Genomic DNA, 15171 nt, shown 5'->3' with positions numbered 1-15171 from the left:
ATTGCTTGTTCTCTGCTACTTGGCCTGGTCTGTTCTTTCGCGGTGCTTAGCCTTCTTCTCTCCTTTTCTTTGCTTGTGCTGAATCAGCGTATGGCGGCGCGGATATTATTATTTCGGTTCTGAGGGTTTCAAAATGGGATTCATTCGGTGCTATTAATTGCTTAATGAGCTTTGGGTTAAAAATTGATTCATTTGTGACCTCCATATTTCATCTTTCCTGTTGCGGCATGATAAATATGATATGGATGGATTTTCTAGTACTATCCTTGTATTGCGAGTTGCGACCAGGCAGCAACCTTTGTCTGCATATATCAATGGCTGCCTACCTCGGCTACCTACCACAGGGGCTACAGTTTTCCCTAGATATTCCGGTCAAAACTAAAGCCACTCTCATTTTAGCCCGAGATACCTAAGCAATTAATTTTGAGTCGCGCAATTAGAGTTCCTCGCCCGAATGCTTGGCATTCGGGTCATTCGGGCCATTCCCCATCAACACTGAGATAGCTGCGTTTGAAGCTGAGTTAGGGGCTATGCATGATGAAACCTTCCTTATCCTGACACTCTCCTCCCTAGTAAGACTGAGCCTTGCACCCAGACCGAGCAGGCTGAACAAGCTGAGCAAGCTGAGCAGCCTGGTATAGGAAGAAAATGTCATCGTTCCTCGGGGCCCAGCATCCTCCTTTGACGGTGACCTAACAGGGAGGACCTATGATGGGAGGACTGCAGTACAAGAGACAGTAGCAGGGGACGTTCTGAGGCCTACTGGGAACTGACGGCCCGTGACGGCAATTATACCGAAAGACTGATCATGAGGCAAGAGATGCGTGTTCGATACCAATCCATGCCGACCGGCTGTTACGAGTACAGCAGAAATGGGACAGTAGTGTGACTTGGACAGAGCTTGGGGATCCTAAGTGAGAGTTGGGATGTCACATGTGCAAACAAGGCAGAGAGTGCGAGCGTGTTTATCAGAACGCGTCCCCACGCTCTTGGATCTTTTCTTCTTTCTTTCCTCAGCTTCGATACTTTCGTATTAAACTTTCAGATTGTTCTGTTTTTCTCTCAGTTCAACCTTATACCGTACCTCATATAGCCAGCCCATCGGATCCTTCGGTTTCTTGTCTGTCTTCCTACGATAAATTAGCCGCGATCTTCAACGCATTTGTCACTAGGATCAGATTGACTAACGCTTTCGAATCGCCTCCAAGGGGCATATACGTGGTCGCAAAGTCTCTTAACCACCGCCACCACCAGCGAGCTCCCAGCCCTAGCTGACCTGTCCAATAACTCTGCTTGGTCATGCTCCTCGACCTTGGAACCCTAGCTTGGGCATACGCCTCAATCGCTCCAGAGAAATCTAAGCTGCCATTCTCCAACGAGGGCGGGTTATTCAGTAGTTCATTAGCCAAAACGGTGGCATCTTCGATGGCGAATCCCGCTCCTGTGAATGTGTCAATGACTATCACTCTCCTCTTCAAAGATGGAACTTGGTGAAAGCAAAAATAAGGTAAGACTAACCTTGGCCGCTCGTCGGCAGCATCAATCGTGAAGCGTCTCCGATCACAACGATGTTCTTCCCACCAATCTCACTCTCCTCCCAAGCATGATACCACAGAGGGGCTCTAACAATCCTCTCACTCCTCTTATACAACTCCTCAAAATTCCCCGCAATAGGATGAAAGGCATTCTCGTGCCTCTTCAGAATCCCCCGCGTCTCTTGCAGGTCATATCCACCTAGTATTAAGTCCGCACCATAGGCCTTATCCACTTTCTGTTTCTGCAGGTGCTCAGCAGCTGTCATCCTCTTAGGCGGAAGGTTGGAAGGGAAAGAAATAGACCAGAACTGCCTGCCGCCAGGCAGAGCCCATGTTGATGCGGTGCCTGAGTCGAGGAGAACCCAATGAGTGTCTCCGTCTTGCATATCTTCTTCAGATTCAGTCGAGCGGGCCCTGTCCATGGGTTTGGAAACACCGTAAATCCCATCTGCGTATGCAAACTCAGGCTTCCATCTATCAGCACCCTGCCCGCCGTCTGCTGCTGCTGCTGTCGCCATGATATGCCTTCTCACAACCGACCATCCCCCATCCGCACCAACAACAAGATTCGCTTCGGCGTGCGTCCCTCCCTCAAAGCACACCTTAACACCCCCTCCAGTGGCACTCTTCACATCAGTAACCTTCCTCTCCCAAATCACTTCCCCGCCTAACTCCTGCACCCTATCAAGAATGACGCGCTGCAGCCCCGCCCTCTCTACAACCCGGAGGTTCGTCCCCAAGTCCTCCTGCCAGTTCGGATTGTTCAACTGTTGGCAGTACTTATGCTTCCCGGTGTCCCAGGCGCGCCAGATCTTGATTCGTGCCGTTTCAGAGCTAATAGAGTCCAGCGACTCCCTTAGCCCCAGGCTATACAGGGGGTAGAGGGCGTTGGAGGTCAGGGCAACAGCGGCGCCAGCTGCATACGTCGCAGCGCTAGGAGCGTGGGTGGATTCGTTTTCTCCGTGGCTCTTTAAGTCAGGAAATGCGCTTGGTTTGGGGCACGCAAGGCGCTCGTATATCACGGGTTTGTAGCGCTCCTTGAGGACGGGGTTAGAGAGTATTGTCAGGGCGAGGACGGGACCCGCGACGCCACCGCCGATGATGGCTATGGTATACGGAGCTGGTCTGTCGGCCATGGGTTGATACTTGGAAATCCAAAAAAAATCACATCAATTTAGATCGAAGAATTATTTGACCCTGTATAAAACTATAAGTAATTTGCTGCATTTATTAGTTAAGGTATGGGACGGCACAGAACTTGGTTGCCTAGGCAGGATAGTCCCGTGATTACACCCGAAAATATTCGCGTGTGAAGCCACGTGATATGGCACGTGCAAGAAGCTCCTGGACTTCCAAGTCCTCTGTGAGGCACTCGTTGGTAGAGGGGAATTCGTCAGTGACATACTGTTGCAGGCATTTCCTTCTATCTCAAACGGATTCTGTTACTTGAATCAATATACCACAGTAGTTAAGGGTTGTAGGATAAGCGGTTACTGCTCATAGAAGTAGCGACTACTCCGTACAGGCTTCGGGCTATGGGCATTGCGACAATGCAGCTTCAAAGCACGTAAATTCTCCTATCATAAGGAGGATGAAAAAAAAAAACATACAACAGTGAGGATTCGCTGGTGGTCACCCACCCAACTACTAACTCACCGGCGTGTGGCTTAAGTACGGCTGAGCGGACGGGAAGCCCTGTTTTCCACACCCTATGGTCGTATGTACTTGGTAAAATACTACGATAATATATACATGCAATACGCTAACTATTGAATGGATATATAGAAAGCAGAACGCAGATGTGGTTTGTGTTGAACTCCGGGGCCGTGAGATAAGCAAGCGCGGGTTGATGGCAAGAAGGCAGGATGTCAATCACTCGATGCTAAGAGGTTGATGAAGCTACAAGCAGAACAGGCTAGTTAAGCTTTGAGCCTTTGACAACTTGAAGAGCAAGCAGATGAAGGCAGTATGGTAAGTATGTTGACCTCCGTAGCTTTGTTCTGGCCAATTCGAGTTAGTTGGTCTGTCAATGTACTAATTTAGTCTTTCATTTTTGACTCTTTGTTCTTGCTAAAGACTGGTTGTTCTCTTTTACTGGTACTTGCAACATAGCGGCATTGTTTGAACTCTTTGTTGCCTCTCGTGCTTAATGGATCAGCGGGAACTATATAAGCATAGTATGTAGTCGCCCGAGTCTCTTCATCCGTTAACTCCCGCAACAAGAGAAGAACACACCAACAAAGTCATCCTCCAAGATACAACAGACCATTGGCCTTGAAAGCAACTTGTATATCCCCCTATTTAGCCAGATCGACGACTTTGGAGTCGCTTTGTTCCAATGGCCCTTACATACCCCAAGGAATATGAACCGCACGGAGACAGATTGCGACGCTGGATGGAAGATGCCAATGAACCCGGATGTCCGATCCTTAGAAGCTCGCTCACTATCCCTGATAACAAAAGCGTTATCAGCGATCAGGAGTGGTATATTAACTCCGATCCTTTTTATCTAGCTGATGATTGGGCTCTCTGGGCCCAGAGTGTTGGGCTGCCATTTGATGGCCTGGCAGTTGACGAAAGTCTCAGCCAGGGACCTAGTTATTATAATCAGTCAATCATCAAGTTCCTCGGATCCTATGCGTGCTGGATTGGGCGGACTGGACCAGGTGTGATCTTCATTGACAATATCAAGAGAGACCGGGGAAGTACAGATCCACACATGTCCGAGTATGCCAAGGCTTTCTATGAGATGAACTTTGATCTCGCAAGCTTGAAGTATGTTGTTGTGACTACTATTGTGGAGAAAGAAACTAGACCCTTCCTCAACCATCTGTACGAGTCTCGGGGACTCTTCCTTTCACTTAAGGAGGAGTGCACTTGGGAGGCTCCTTCGGCTGAGTTCTGTGGTATTCTCGGTACTCCTATTGGTAAGATGGTGGGTGCCTTGATCTTGGGTGCATATGGCCAGGGGGTGAAGCGTATTGCACGAATCATGAACATCCGGATTGGCGAAGACTACAGTGCATATAACCTACGGTTTGATATCGAGGATGCTGACGGCTGGAATTTTTCTTGATCTGATTAACTGCAGGACCAACATTTTCCCTCCCAACCTATACATGATATTCTTTGGGAACCTGACAATCTCATTGTACGCAGTCTGCTATGACACTTGCAGTTTCCTGTTCAGTTGGGATTCAATTAGATGCGACATTGATCTTTCATTTGAGCTTATTCTACGTAGTTTAGACCTCTCTTTCAAGCACTTAGCAATCCACAAATTGAATACTACTTCCCTGATTTCTCGCCTGGTAGTAGACAGTATAAAATATATAAAGATGAGCCAATGTGCTTTCTAGGGAATCTACAGGTCTCGGGTCTCGACCTGTGCTGTCCAGTACCAACTTGTCTTGGGCTCTTGGCCTTTGTTCCCCGGGCGTATCCGGGTGTTCTACTAGGTTTGCTTTGTTTTCTTCTTAGGTTGTTTCCTTATTGAATTCTGAGATAATTAGATAGCCTTGCCTATTAGGAATTAAATGTACTCAATATCCTCGTAACGTTAATGTTCCTGCAAAAGTGCTATTTTAAGAAGCGTGCACGCAATAGGAGACGATGATTGGTGACAGATCAAAAACACAAAAAAGAGTTGTATGTTTCCAAGGTTGCCAACCCGTTGATTGACCAATGGGATTTGTCCTTTGAAATGTACAATTCAGGCAGCACAGATCAGATTGCAAATCTGAGGTATCGTGACTGTCGTAAGCTCTTGATTTTGATTCTTTCTTTCCCGCCTTCTTTCTCTCTCTCTCTCTCTTCCCCTTCTGTCATCTGCATACTCCTCTCTTTTAACCTGTTTTGTGTGACTCGTCTCTCTCACTCGTTTTCCAGCTGCTTCTTCATCTTGTCACATCGCGAGGAATCTACACCTACCCGATCGCGGAGGCCTCTTCTCCAACCATGCGCTGAGCCAATATTGACGACTCAACTTACTTTTGAGACGCCACCAACATCAACTTCCCCGACACGAGTTGTTATCTCTTCGAATCTATTCCAATATGGGGATCTCCAACTCAGCCATCATTGTCATCGTCCTTGTCGCATGTCTCGCCGTAACTGCATTGGGAGCATCGCTCTTCAAACACTACAATCCAGCCGAGGGAGAGATGCCTTACAGTCCGGGTTACGAGCAGAAGCTGTACATGGCCGAGGTACGAGCACGCGGCTTTGAGCATTTGAGACAAGTGTCTTGGGCGGGAAGGGATATGGACCCTCGGTGTATGTTCCTCGTTAATTTCTCGATCGGCTGATCTTTCCCGGGCCGCTAACCGATGACCTGATCAACAGATCCCCATGCGGGGCCTGGCAACTATCGCCCCCACACCTATACCGAAGACACGAACACAAACACAACCACAAACACAACCACAAACACAACCCCGAAAGACACAGGAAGCTCATAAATTGGCTTCATATCCTCTCCTTCTGTCAAAAGCCTCATGAATACAAATCGACAATGGGCGTCTGCTGAACCGGATGTAGCTACTAGCGTCTCACAATGATTGTTACGCGGCGGAAATGGCGTTACACGGAGTTACAGCGACAATGGGTTACACAAAGAATTGCGACGTAGACCGGTCTGTCTGGTTTCAGACACCAGGTACATTCCTCGGAGCAATTGGACTCGGTCGGTCTCAAGGATCTAGGCGTTCGCTTCACCTTTTTATGAAATTCATGGTTTGGTGGCCCTGGACTCGTGCCCAAGCGATCTTGGACTTGTTGCTCTACAGCCTACTCGCTGACATATGTATCTGATATTCAAGGCATCTTCGATGATAACCAAGGAATACTATTCCAATTTTACCAATCTATGACTTTCCACCGTTGCGCAAAAGCCTCTAAAACATTGGCTATTCAACTTCATGAGATAATACTCGGTAACTGTTCGCTGCAACTTCTTGCTGTATCCTAATCTCGAGTATACAGACTCCTCACCAGATCATGAAGGCATTAGTCTACTAGCCGGTCCAAGTGAGCGAGTCCAACGTTTCACATCATGTGCGCCTTTCCCATGACAGTCGTTCTGACTCTTTCGCCAACGGTTATAACGGCCGAACCCTGAGCCGGCTGTAAGAAACGCCCGCCTGTTTATTTTATTCATGCACGTAAGATTCCTAGGATCTAGTTTAGCGTCACGGGGGGTTCAGCCCTGAGCCGCTGGTCGACCCGTCGAGGTGAGCCTGGTAACGTAGTTGTAGGATTGTGAAAGCGATCATAAACTCGGCTCCAAATGAGTCATGACCAATCAGAGACAGGAAGATTGTAGACATGTCTGCCCAACCATTGCTATGATAAAAAGCCTTCACGGCTGCAGTCTACTTTCTGTCAGCCTTGGCCGCCTGGCCGCCCTGGTGCCCCGAGTAGATCGTCGGAAAAACTTTGAGCCTTGGACCCACTTTCATGCAAATCCCGCGCCCCGAACCACCGAGGTCTTTTAATAGAGCAACCTGGTTACCTGGTTCGGCCTCTTGGCAGTGATTGTGCTGTTTCAAACGGGTTCCGAGATGAGATGATTTAACATGGTGAGGTCACTGGAGAATCTCATCACTAAATATCATGTGGGCGATCAGGGGGAGAACACAGTCGCATCGCCATCTCAATCGTTGAAGCCCTGAGGCTGTGTGCATTGGCCCCCAGGGGGCTGCCACGAACCTCGCACACTAACAATCGGAGCCTCTGTCGATCATCTACTCTCGGATCTTGGGATTCTGGCAGATACTCATGGTTTCGAATCAGTTCTCTGTCGTAAATATTGCGAGGTAAAGGCATACATGCAGCTAGGAAGCTTGTCCCCACGCGTGAAACATAGGCAGCAGAAATGAATATCGCGCTAGCCTCAGGCTAGGTATGTCGACCGTATTCGTACACGTTTCCTACAGTGGAATCGGACCCCGTCCCCCGAGGCCATTCCTGTTCCCCACTTGCACATGGTGGATACGAGTACGGCCGCAGGGCTCAGCTAAGCTCACTATTTATTCCGAAGACATTCCTTTGAGAATTTTCAGCTCACCGTTGCTTCTCTTTGCTTTTCTACATACTTGACTTCTGTTTGCTAGGACACACAAGAATCTGCATGAATTCATCATGGAGTCCCCAGATAACGTCACAAATTATGGGAGCGACACATCAAGCGAAGAACGGTATGTATAGAGGGTTCGGGGATTGAGGAAGATCACATTGGTTCAGTGATTCTACATAGATCCATGTCTAATTCACTCCCCCAGTAGAACACCAAGTGAACCACTCAGTACCAAAATCCATGCGAAGTTCCAGATAGCTCGACCACCTCCAAAATCAAGTCAACGGCTTCGTCTCAGCCCGAAACTACTTCTTCAAGTGCAACAATTGCCCCCGAATCACAGACCAGTGCCAGTACTGGAAATATGGCAGCCACCACTGCGGAAATCAAAATTGACAAGAGAATTTCCGCAACGACCAAAACTCGGCGCGAAAGACATCTACGCAACGCTCAACGAACCGTATATGACCAGCGATTTAAAGCAACAACAAGGGCACTTGAAAGACAACACTACACAGTCAAGCAGTGATGGCAACGCCCAAGAAAAAGACATCGTCGCTGCAATGTGTAACTCATCCAACAACGACAATCCCACCATGGCAATTCACTTCCGTCATACACGATGCATCTGGCAGGCCAGTGCTGGCTCGGCAGGATCCGGTCAGAGCACGTCATGCTACAGATTTCTTATCAAAACTGAGCGACATACGACCGGCTCCGAGCAGCACCGGATGATCATGCAGTGGGAGAAACGAACTATATCTACCAGAGAAAATGGACAACCGGGGACTCCAGAGAACGAACACTTCGTGCTTGTGGCGATTGATCGTAAAGCGCGGCGGAAGAGTCGGATTGCGACTATGAATCGGGGCGGGTTTGAGATTACTGTACGGAAGAGCTCGGTCTTGGAACATCTTCGGACTTGCTTGGCGTTGATGAATCCTGTTTCTGCTGGAAGCACGGACTCTGTGGATTTGGAGACTTGGCTATATACCCTTGTGTTGACGTTAGGTGTCTCCGTGGCTTCCCAAGAAAGGTGGTTGGGTTGAGCCTTCAATAATTGTTCAAATAAATCAGGACTACGTTTTGTAGAATGCTTGGGTGCTATTGACCCGCAGCTGCTGTAGTGGAAGCCCGCATATGTCCTCCGAATGTGTCTGGCTAACTGTAATCCAATAGAAATGTGCTAATTCAATAAACAAAGGTAGTGCTCGCGCTAAAGATCCCTACTGGGACGGAATAGGGGCTATCATAGCCTCATAGACACACCACACTTCACATCATCTACCAGGTAGTCAAGCCCGTTTCGAGTGCTTTGATCTGCAAGGCCAACAAACGCGAATAGTATCTGCTGAGAGCAAGGTTCCCGCCCATGAACCAGAAGCCAGGGTGACCGCTACGTCGCCAGATAGTCCGCATCTCGCCTTCATTGTCAAGACCCCAGACGTCACCCACGCGATCAGCTACTTCGTCGCCAAATATCACCCGAGTCTCTGTTCTCATATTCTGATATCCGGTTGCAAACACAATCTCATCCGCCTCAAGCTCTGAACCATCCGCGAAGCGCAAGCCATGCGGAAGTACCTCACTTATCTCCTGGCCTTGCTTCACCTTAATCTTCCCATCAATGATGAGCTGGCTGCCGCCGACGTCAATATAGTAGCCGCCTCCGCGTTGGTAGTATTTGAACAAGAGACCACTGTCCGCAGATCCCATGTCAACCTTGAAGCCTGCCTTTTCCAGTCCCTCGATGGTCTGTGCATCATTCTGGCAGATGAGCTTAGTGGTTTTGACCTGTTGTGCTTTGAATAGGCGCAACGGAATGCTCGTCAAATAAAGATCGGCATCTTCGGTAGGGGGACCGGTCCCGTCATAAAGCCCTTTGAAGCTGATTTTCAATGTGGACTCTGACGACACGACGCAGGTAGAGCTCCGTTGCACCATAGTGACATCGTACCCTTTCTCGACGAAATCTTGGGCGATATCATGTGCCGAGTTGCACGAACCAACGACAATCGCCTTCTTTCCCTTGGATTCAGGATTCGCACCAGGGAATTCTGCGCTGTGGCACATGCGATCCCCCTTGAAGGTTCCCATTCCTTTGAATTCAGGCAAGTTTTTCTTTCCAGAGTGACCGGTAGCTTGAATGACATGGCGTGGGTGAAAGGTGCGTGTCTCGGTTCCGCTTTCCGTCTGACGCTCAAGAACAACCATCCATTGCTTTTTGCTCTCGTCCCAGGAAGATGACTTGATCTCGGTCTGAGTCCAGACATTGAGTTCGCGGAATTGCACATATGTTTCGAAAAAATCCGCCAGCTTATCCTTGGGTGTGTAGATTGGCCAATCGGACGGGAAGGGCAAGTATGGCATATGATCATACCATACTGGATCGTGGAGGACGAGCTGGTGGTATCTGTTGCGCCAGTTGTCTCCGACTCTCACTTCTCTGTCGATAACGAGAGTATCGACCCCGAGTACCTTTAGACGCGCAGCGGCACCCAAGCCACCCTGACCAGCACCTGCGAGTATGGAGTCAACATCCGTCCTCGACTGGGATAATGGTCACTTACCAACTACCAAGACTGTAGGTTCCTTTTCTACGAAGTTGATCTCATCGTTGCGCCGATCTTTCCAGTTCTTTCTGCCCTGCTGCTCGCCATGGCGGACACCAAATGGTCTTTCGAGCTTCTGCGCATGGCCCTTCACCTCAACCAGTGAAGTGAAGACGGTGAAAATCTTCCACTCGCCATTCTGTTCTGCCAGTCGTATTACGCCATCTCCCTGTCCATTGTCCGTAGTAACCTTAATGAAGAACTCAATACCAAAGACATCACCAAAACCGTCGATGGCAGCCCTATGGGGAGATTTCAGGGCAGATGATCGGTCGATCTCGATTTTGCTAGGTGGTGCCTCAGTGACAAAGGTAGCGATTGCCTGAGCCCCCTCGCGAGTATGAAAGTCCCATGAATAGCATAAATGGTCACGCCAGTAGCTGTCCTTCAGAAAGAGCACGGAAATCGCTTCCTTGTCCGCGATTGCTAGACCTTCGTTAAGCCGCTCAATGGTTTGGTCCGCAAGGATGTCTGGGTTGAAAGGAGATCCAGACATGGTCTCGGGAAATTCACCAAGCGGAATGTTGCAGGATCCCGGGACCACTCGCTCTCGCGAGGGCACAGCTTCAGCATTTGCCATGGTTTCTTGGTATGATATCAGATGTTTGTAAACGGGGGTAGGGAGGAACACAGATGAGGGATAAGTACTACAAGAACAGCCCTGGAGGGAGGTCAGATCATACCCCTCACTGCTCAGCTTTGGTCACACAGCCCCACTTGTTGACACGCTGTATTCGGGGTAGTTCCGCTGCATTTACCCGGAGGTAGCTGAGGTGCATCCATGGATGGATACCACTTTGGAATAAAGCGGGGTTGGTAACTTGGTACCTGGTAGAGTTAACCCACTAGCCGGACCATTCCCGAAGCCTTAATTTACATGTATCCATCTGTAGCACAATACCCAGTCTTTGCGGAGGAAAGCAAGTCGCTATCCATTCGCGATTTCGCGTATGTTTACGTGGATAAGTGTGATTGATCACAGCCTCCAATAGATTATAGTTCCGCTACAAAGGAGGCTCGGTGTTATCCTCTCGGCATTCTTTTCCAGATTCCCTCCGCCTACGCGAACATCTGCACCTGCCCAGCCTGAGCCGCTTTATGTTGCCTTTAAGCGTTATGCGTAATGGCTTGGGCCGCTTAGGCGGAGATCGAGAATATACCTGACCTGGGATAAATCCATTTTTCACACAGTGAGAAAGCTCAAAAGTGGGTCAAAGATGCCTCTAGTAGTAACTCTACGAATCGATCATCTCCAAATTTATCTAAGTTGACCGAATAGTTACCTCAAAATTTTTGTACTTTCTTCCTTAGAGTGTTCATCTTCATCCACAGGATCAGCCGTCGTTGCATCTCGGCATCGCAGCTGGCTACTCGGCATTGAAACATCGCTGCGATCGTAGCCTCATCTCGACTATGCGTTATGCACGGCAGCTGCCAACATCCCGATGGCAGCGTCTACCTTAGTAAATCATCGCACACCCCGCAATGGGGAAAAAAAGAAAGCACCGACCGTGGATTGAACACGGGACTTCAAGATTTGCAATCTTACACTCTACCACTGAGTTACCGGTGCTTTGATAAAAGAAGAGGTCCCGCCCGGGATCGAACCGGGATTACTGGTATCAGAAACCAGGGTGATGACCATTACACTACGGAACCAATGATTGCTTAAAACACCGGCGGAACGTTATATGTAATAGGCTTACTTTCGGCTCTTCAATCGGCAGCATACAACACGACGACCGCACATCCCGGTGCACCCCGTTTTTCGGGACTGTACCAACCTTCCCGAATCGGATATCGGCAAATACTCGGCTCCACATGTGGTTAAGGGTTCTTCCCGGTGGATGAGCGAATCTTCAGCGCAACTCTGCCAGCATGACAGTGGAAGTCATCTCGAAGATCATTAAGCAAGCGGAACTTCGCTGTGCCAGTCTCTCCGCACTGCCTGAATCTACCCTGTGTGCGCGAAAAGAAGTTCGTCCGAACCGGAGAGAAAGACAACTGTCCATGGAGATGATCCTCGCCAGCGTCCCCGTACCTACATTCTTGGACGGCTAAACGCATAAATAGTATTTTGCAATTCTACAAAGTACGTGACATCTTGTTTTTGCGTATTCTCCACTGGTGTAGACCCCATGCAACAATTGTATCAATCTGAGATCTCGAAGCTGTTCGAAAATCATCGAGCAAGTGCCAAGTGCCCTGGAATTAGGGTTCCGTGTTTGATATTCCTTTTAGTTATGGATGCGAATAAAGCTTGGGTAAGCTTGTTGTCCGGCTGAATCTTTCCGGGAGAACGCTACCCCGGCCGATGCCAAAATTGTTCACTGCGGACTTGAAGCTATTGTCCATGCTGTACCATTTCCTCATGCTTAACCATATTGCCCCATATGGGGAATTAGGCGACGTGGGTTTGTGGAGAGCATTTGGTCGGGGAATTTCCACACATTCATTCGAAGAGGAGCTATTATTTCGAGGCTGATTCCACCATCTCTCGATCCTTCTTTGCTCAGTTCTTTTGCGAGTAGCATCTCTTCTTCCCCTTGAAAATTTCGACATTTAACCTCCGTGATACCTGATTGTCATCTCAACAATCATGGGCATCCTGACCCTTGCGGAGGACCGGCCAACACCCAAATCCGTCTATAACTGGCGCATATACGCACTCGCCATCATTGCATCATGCGGTTCCAATATGATCGGTTATACCAGTGCCTTCATCGGTACAACGATTACCCTCAACTCTTTCATGCGAGAGTTCGGCCTCGATGAGATGTCTACCCCACAAAGGAATCTAATCAGCGAAAACATTGTCTCACTTTTTATCGCCGGTGCTTTCTTCGGAGCCCTGGGCACATACGCCCTCGGCCACTTTATCGGCCGCAAATGGAGTTTGGCTGTTGCGGCCGCTATTTTCTTCCTTGGGTCTGGATTGCAGCTCGGCGCTAATAGTGCCCGTGGACTGGGTATTCTCTATGCTGGTCGTGTGTTGTCCGGTCTTGGTACTGGCGTCGCCTCAAATATCATCCCCATTTATCTGTCTGAGCTGTCACCTCCGGCGATTCGGGGACGACTCGTTGGTCTGTATGAGCTTGGTTGGCAGATTGGTGGAATGCTGGGTTTCTGGATTAATGTGAGTCTCGTTGATCCTCCGCCTTGATGTGCTGCGGTGCTGTTTTTGCAGTTGAGCTAACACAGGCATATAAAAGTACGGGGTTGAACAACACATGCCTCAAGATCATCAGCAATGGATTATCCCCTTCGCTATCCAGCTCGTTCCATCCGGTTTGCTGTTCATCGGCGCCCTTTGGATCAAGGAGTCTCCCCGTTGGCTGTTTCTCAAGGACCGGCGGCGCGAAGCAATGGAGAACCTCTGCTGGATTCGCCAATTGGATGCCGATGACATCTACATGACAGAAGAAGTGGCTGCCATCGACCAGGCCCTTGAATGTCAGAAGGCTTCAATTGGAATTGGCTTCTGGAAGCCGTTCCAGGCTCTCGCTACTAATAAGAGCGTCATGTACCGTCTCGTGCTAGGCTGTATGCTCTTCTTCTGGCAGAATGGGTCTGGAATCAACGCTATCAACTACTACTCACCCACAATTTTCAAATCGGTATGGTTACGCCTCTCCGATTCATGCCAAACAAAGCCCCAGAGAAGCGATGATACTAACCCAAGCTTTAGATTGGCATCGACCCCAACACAGTCAATCTGATGACCGGTATCTTCGGTGTAATCAAGGCAATCATGACCTTCGTGTGGCTCTTATTCCTCGTCGACCAATTCGGAAGACGGAAGCTGCTTCTCATTGGTGCCGTGACTGGATCGATTTGCATGTGGATCATCGGTGCTTACATCTGCGTCGTTAAACCCGAAGACAACCCCAACGCATCTCTAAATGGCGGAGGCATCGCAGCTGTCTTCTTCTTCTACCTTTGGACTGCCATTTATACTCCTACCTGGAACGGTACTCCTTGGGTCATTAACTCTGTAAGCCATAACCCTTTTGTTTCGGGGTTGGTCGTTCTTGTTCTAACAATGTACCAGGAATTCTTTGACCCCAACTTCCGTTCACTGGCGCAGGCCGCCACTACTGCCAGCAACTGGCTCTTCAACTTCCTCGTCTCCCGCTTCACCGAGCAAATGTTCGCCACGATGCACTATGGAGTGTACTTTTTCTTCGCTGCGCTGTCGTTCCTGGCATTCTTCTTTGCCTTCTTGCTCATCCCGGAGACCAGTGGTATCCCTCTTGAAAAGGTCGATCGGTTGTTCGATTGCAAGCCCGTCTGGAGAGCAAATGAAATGCTCAAGGCGGCTCTTGCAGAGGAGGAAGAGCAGTTCCGCCACGATGTCAAGGAGACTTCTTACTATGAAGAGCGTTCTGGGGCGGTTTCGCTTGCTTCTGGTGACGGAGAAGCGCATAAATGAACAATATAGCTGGGTCACAGCTGCGAGTGAAGGTATAGATGTTTGATTGATCGAATTCGTACGGATGGCCAGGGTATATAGACGTTGCATATATTCTTGCATATATTGATATGACATTTCAGGAGTTCTATGTTTCGAAACTTCTAGATTGATTTCATGGATAGATCTCGAATCAGATCCATTTCAAAGTTCAGAAAGAGCGTAACACTATAACTCATTATCAAGGGCGGAGAAGGAAGAGGAATGAGAAGACCAAGAGGGCAAGTGGGAGATGAGGCGGGAGAATTGAATTGATAGATCCCTCCCTGTCAAGGCCGTCATGTGATATAAGAACCTCCTTGGCACATCCCTCTGTTCCGCCCCATTGGACTACTCCCATCTGATCTGCAAACCCCTGTCATCCATGACACACCTTCCCGCCGGTGTTCATTTCCAGAGACAAGGATCGCCTAATCCATCAGAATCATCACACACAATACATGACTCCTCAGCTTCTTGAGCTACAATATATTAACA

General features: G+C 48.9%; 6 protein-coding genes across 6 annotated transcripts; 4 read left to right on the top strand and 2 right to left on the bottom strand.

The window, feature by feature from the left end:
* Window positions 1-1033: 1033 nt before the first annotated feature.
* N7515_006306 (FAD-dependent oxidoreductase) lies at window positions 1034-2671 on the bottom strand (the record flags this gene model as incomplete). The annotated part of the gene is made up of 3 exons (XM_056667050.1): window positions 1034-1130; window positions 1189-1441; window positions 1519-2671. 3 exons carry the CDS (start codon window positions 2669-2671, stop codon window positions 1034-1036), a joined length of 1503 nt encoding a protein of 500 aa, XP_056520646.1.
* Window positions 2672-3873: 1202 nt separating this feature from the next.
* Window positions 3874-4611, top strand: N7515_006305 (uncharacterized protein; the record flags this gene model as incomplete). Its single annotated transcript, XM_056667049.1, has 1 exon — window positions 3874-4611. The coding sequence occupies one exon, from the start codon at window positions 3874-3876 to the stop codon at window positions 4609-4611; it is 738 nt and encodes a 245-aa protein (XP_056520645.1).
* A 979-nt stretch (window positions 4612-5590) lies between these two features.
* On the top strand, window positions 5591-5995 carry N7515_006304 (uncharacterized protein; the record flags this gene model as incomplete). Its single annotated transcript, XM_056667048.1, has 2 exons — window positions 5591-5810; window positions 5880-5995. The coding sequence occupies 2 exons, from the start codon at window positions 5591-5593 to the stop codon at window positions 5993-5995; spliced, it is 336 nt and encodes a 111-aa protein (XP_056520644.1).
* Window positions 5996-7676: 1681 nt separating this feature from the next.
* N7515_006303 (uncharacterized protein) lies at window positions 7677-8660 on the top strand (the record flags this gene model as incomplete). The annotated part of the gene is made up of 2 exons (XM_056667047.1): window positions 7677-7732; window positions 7817-8660. The coding sequence occupies 2 exons, from the start codon at window positions 7677-7679 to the stop codon at window positions 8658-8660; spliced, it is 900 nt and encodes a 299-aa protein (XP_056520643.1).
* Window positions 8661-8895: 235 nt separating this feature from the next.
* N7515_006302 (uncharacterized protein) lies at window positions 8896-10803 on the bottom strand (the record flags this gene model as incomplete). The annotated part of the gene is made up of 2 exons (XM_056667046.1): window positions 8896-10130; window positions 10182-10803. 2 exons carry the CDS (start codon window positions 10801-10803, stop codon window positions 8896-8898), a joined length of 1857 nt encoding a protein of 618 aa, XP_056520642.1.
* A 2019-nt stretch (window positions 10804-12822) lies between these two features.
* On the top strand, window positions 12823-14655 carry N7515_006301 (sugar porter family MFS transporter; the record flags this gene model as incomplete). Its single annotated transcript, XM_056667045.1, has 4 exons — window positions 12823-13359; window positions 13436-13840; window positions 13912-14217; window positions 14275-14655. The coding sequence occupies 4 exons, from the start codon at window positions 12823-12825 to the stop codon at window positions 14653-14655; spliced, it is 1629 nt and encodes a 542-aa protein (XP_056520641.1).
* Window positions 14656-15171: the final 516 nt, after the last annotated feature.

Source organism: Penicillium bovifimosum (genome assembly GCF_028826915.1).
Source record: "Penicillium bovifimosum strain IBT 22155 chromosome Unknown utg000005l_segment0_segment0, whole genome shotgun sequence".
Lineage (NCBI taxonomy): Eukaryota > Fungi > Ascomycota > Eurotiomycetes > Eurotiales > Aspergillaceae > Penicillium > Penicillium bovifimosum.
The sequence above is the reverse complement of the archived record's forward strand: the minus strand, read 5'-3'. Positions and strand labels throughout refer to the sequence as shown.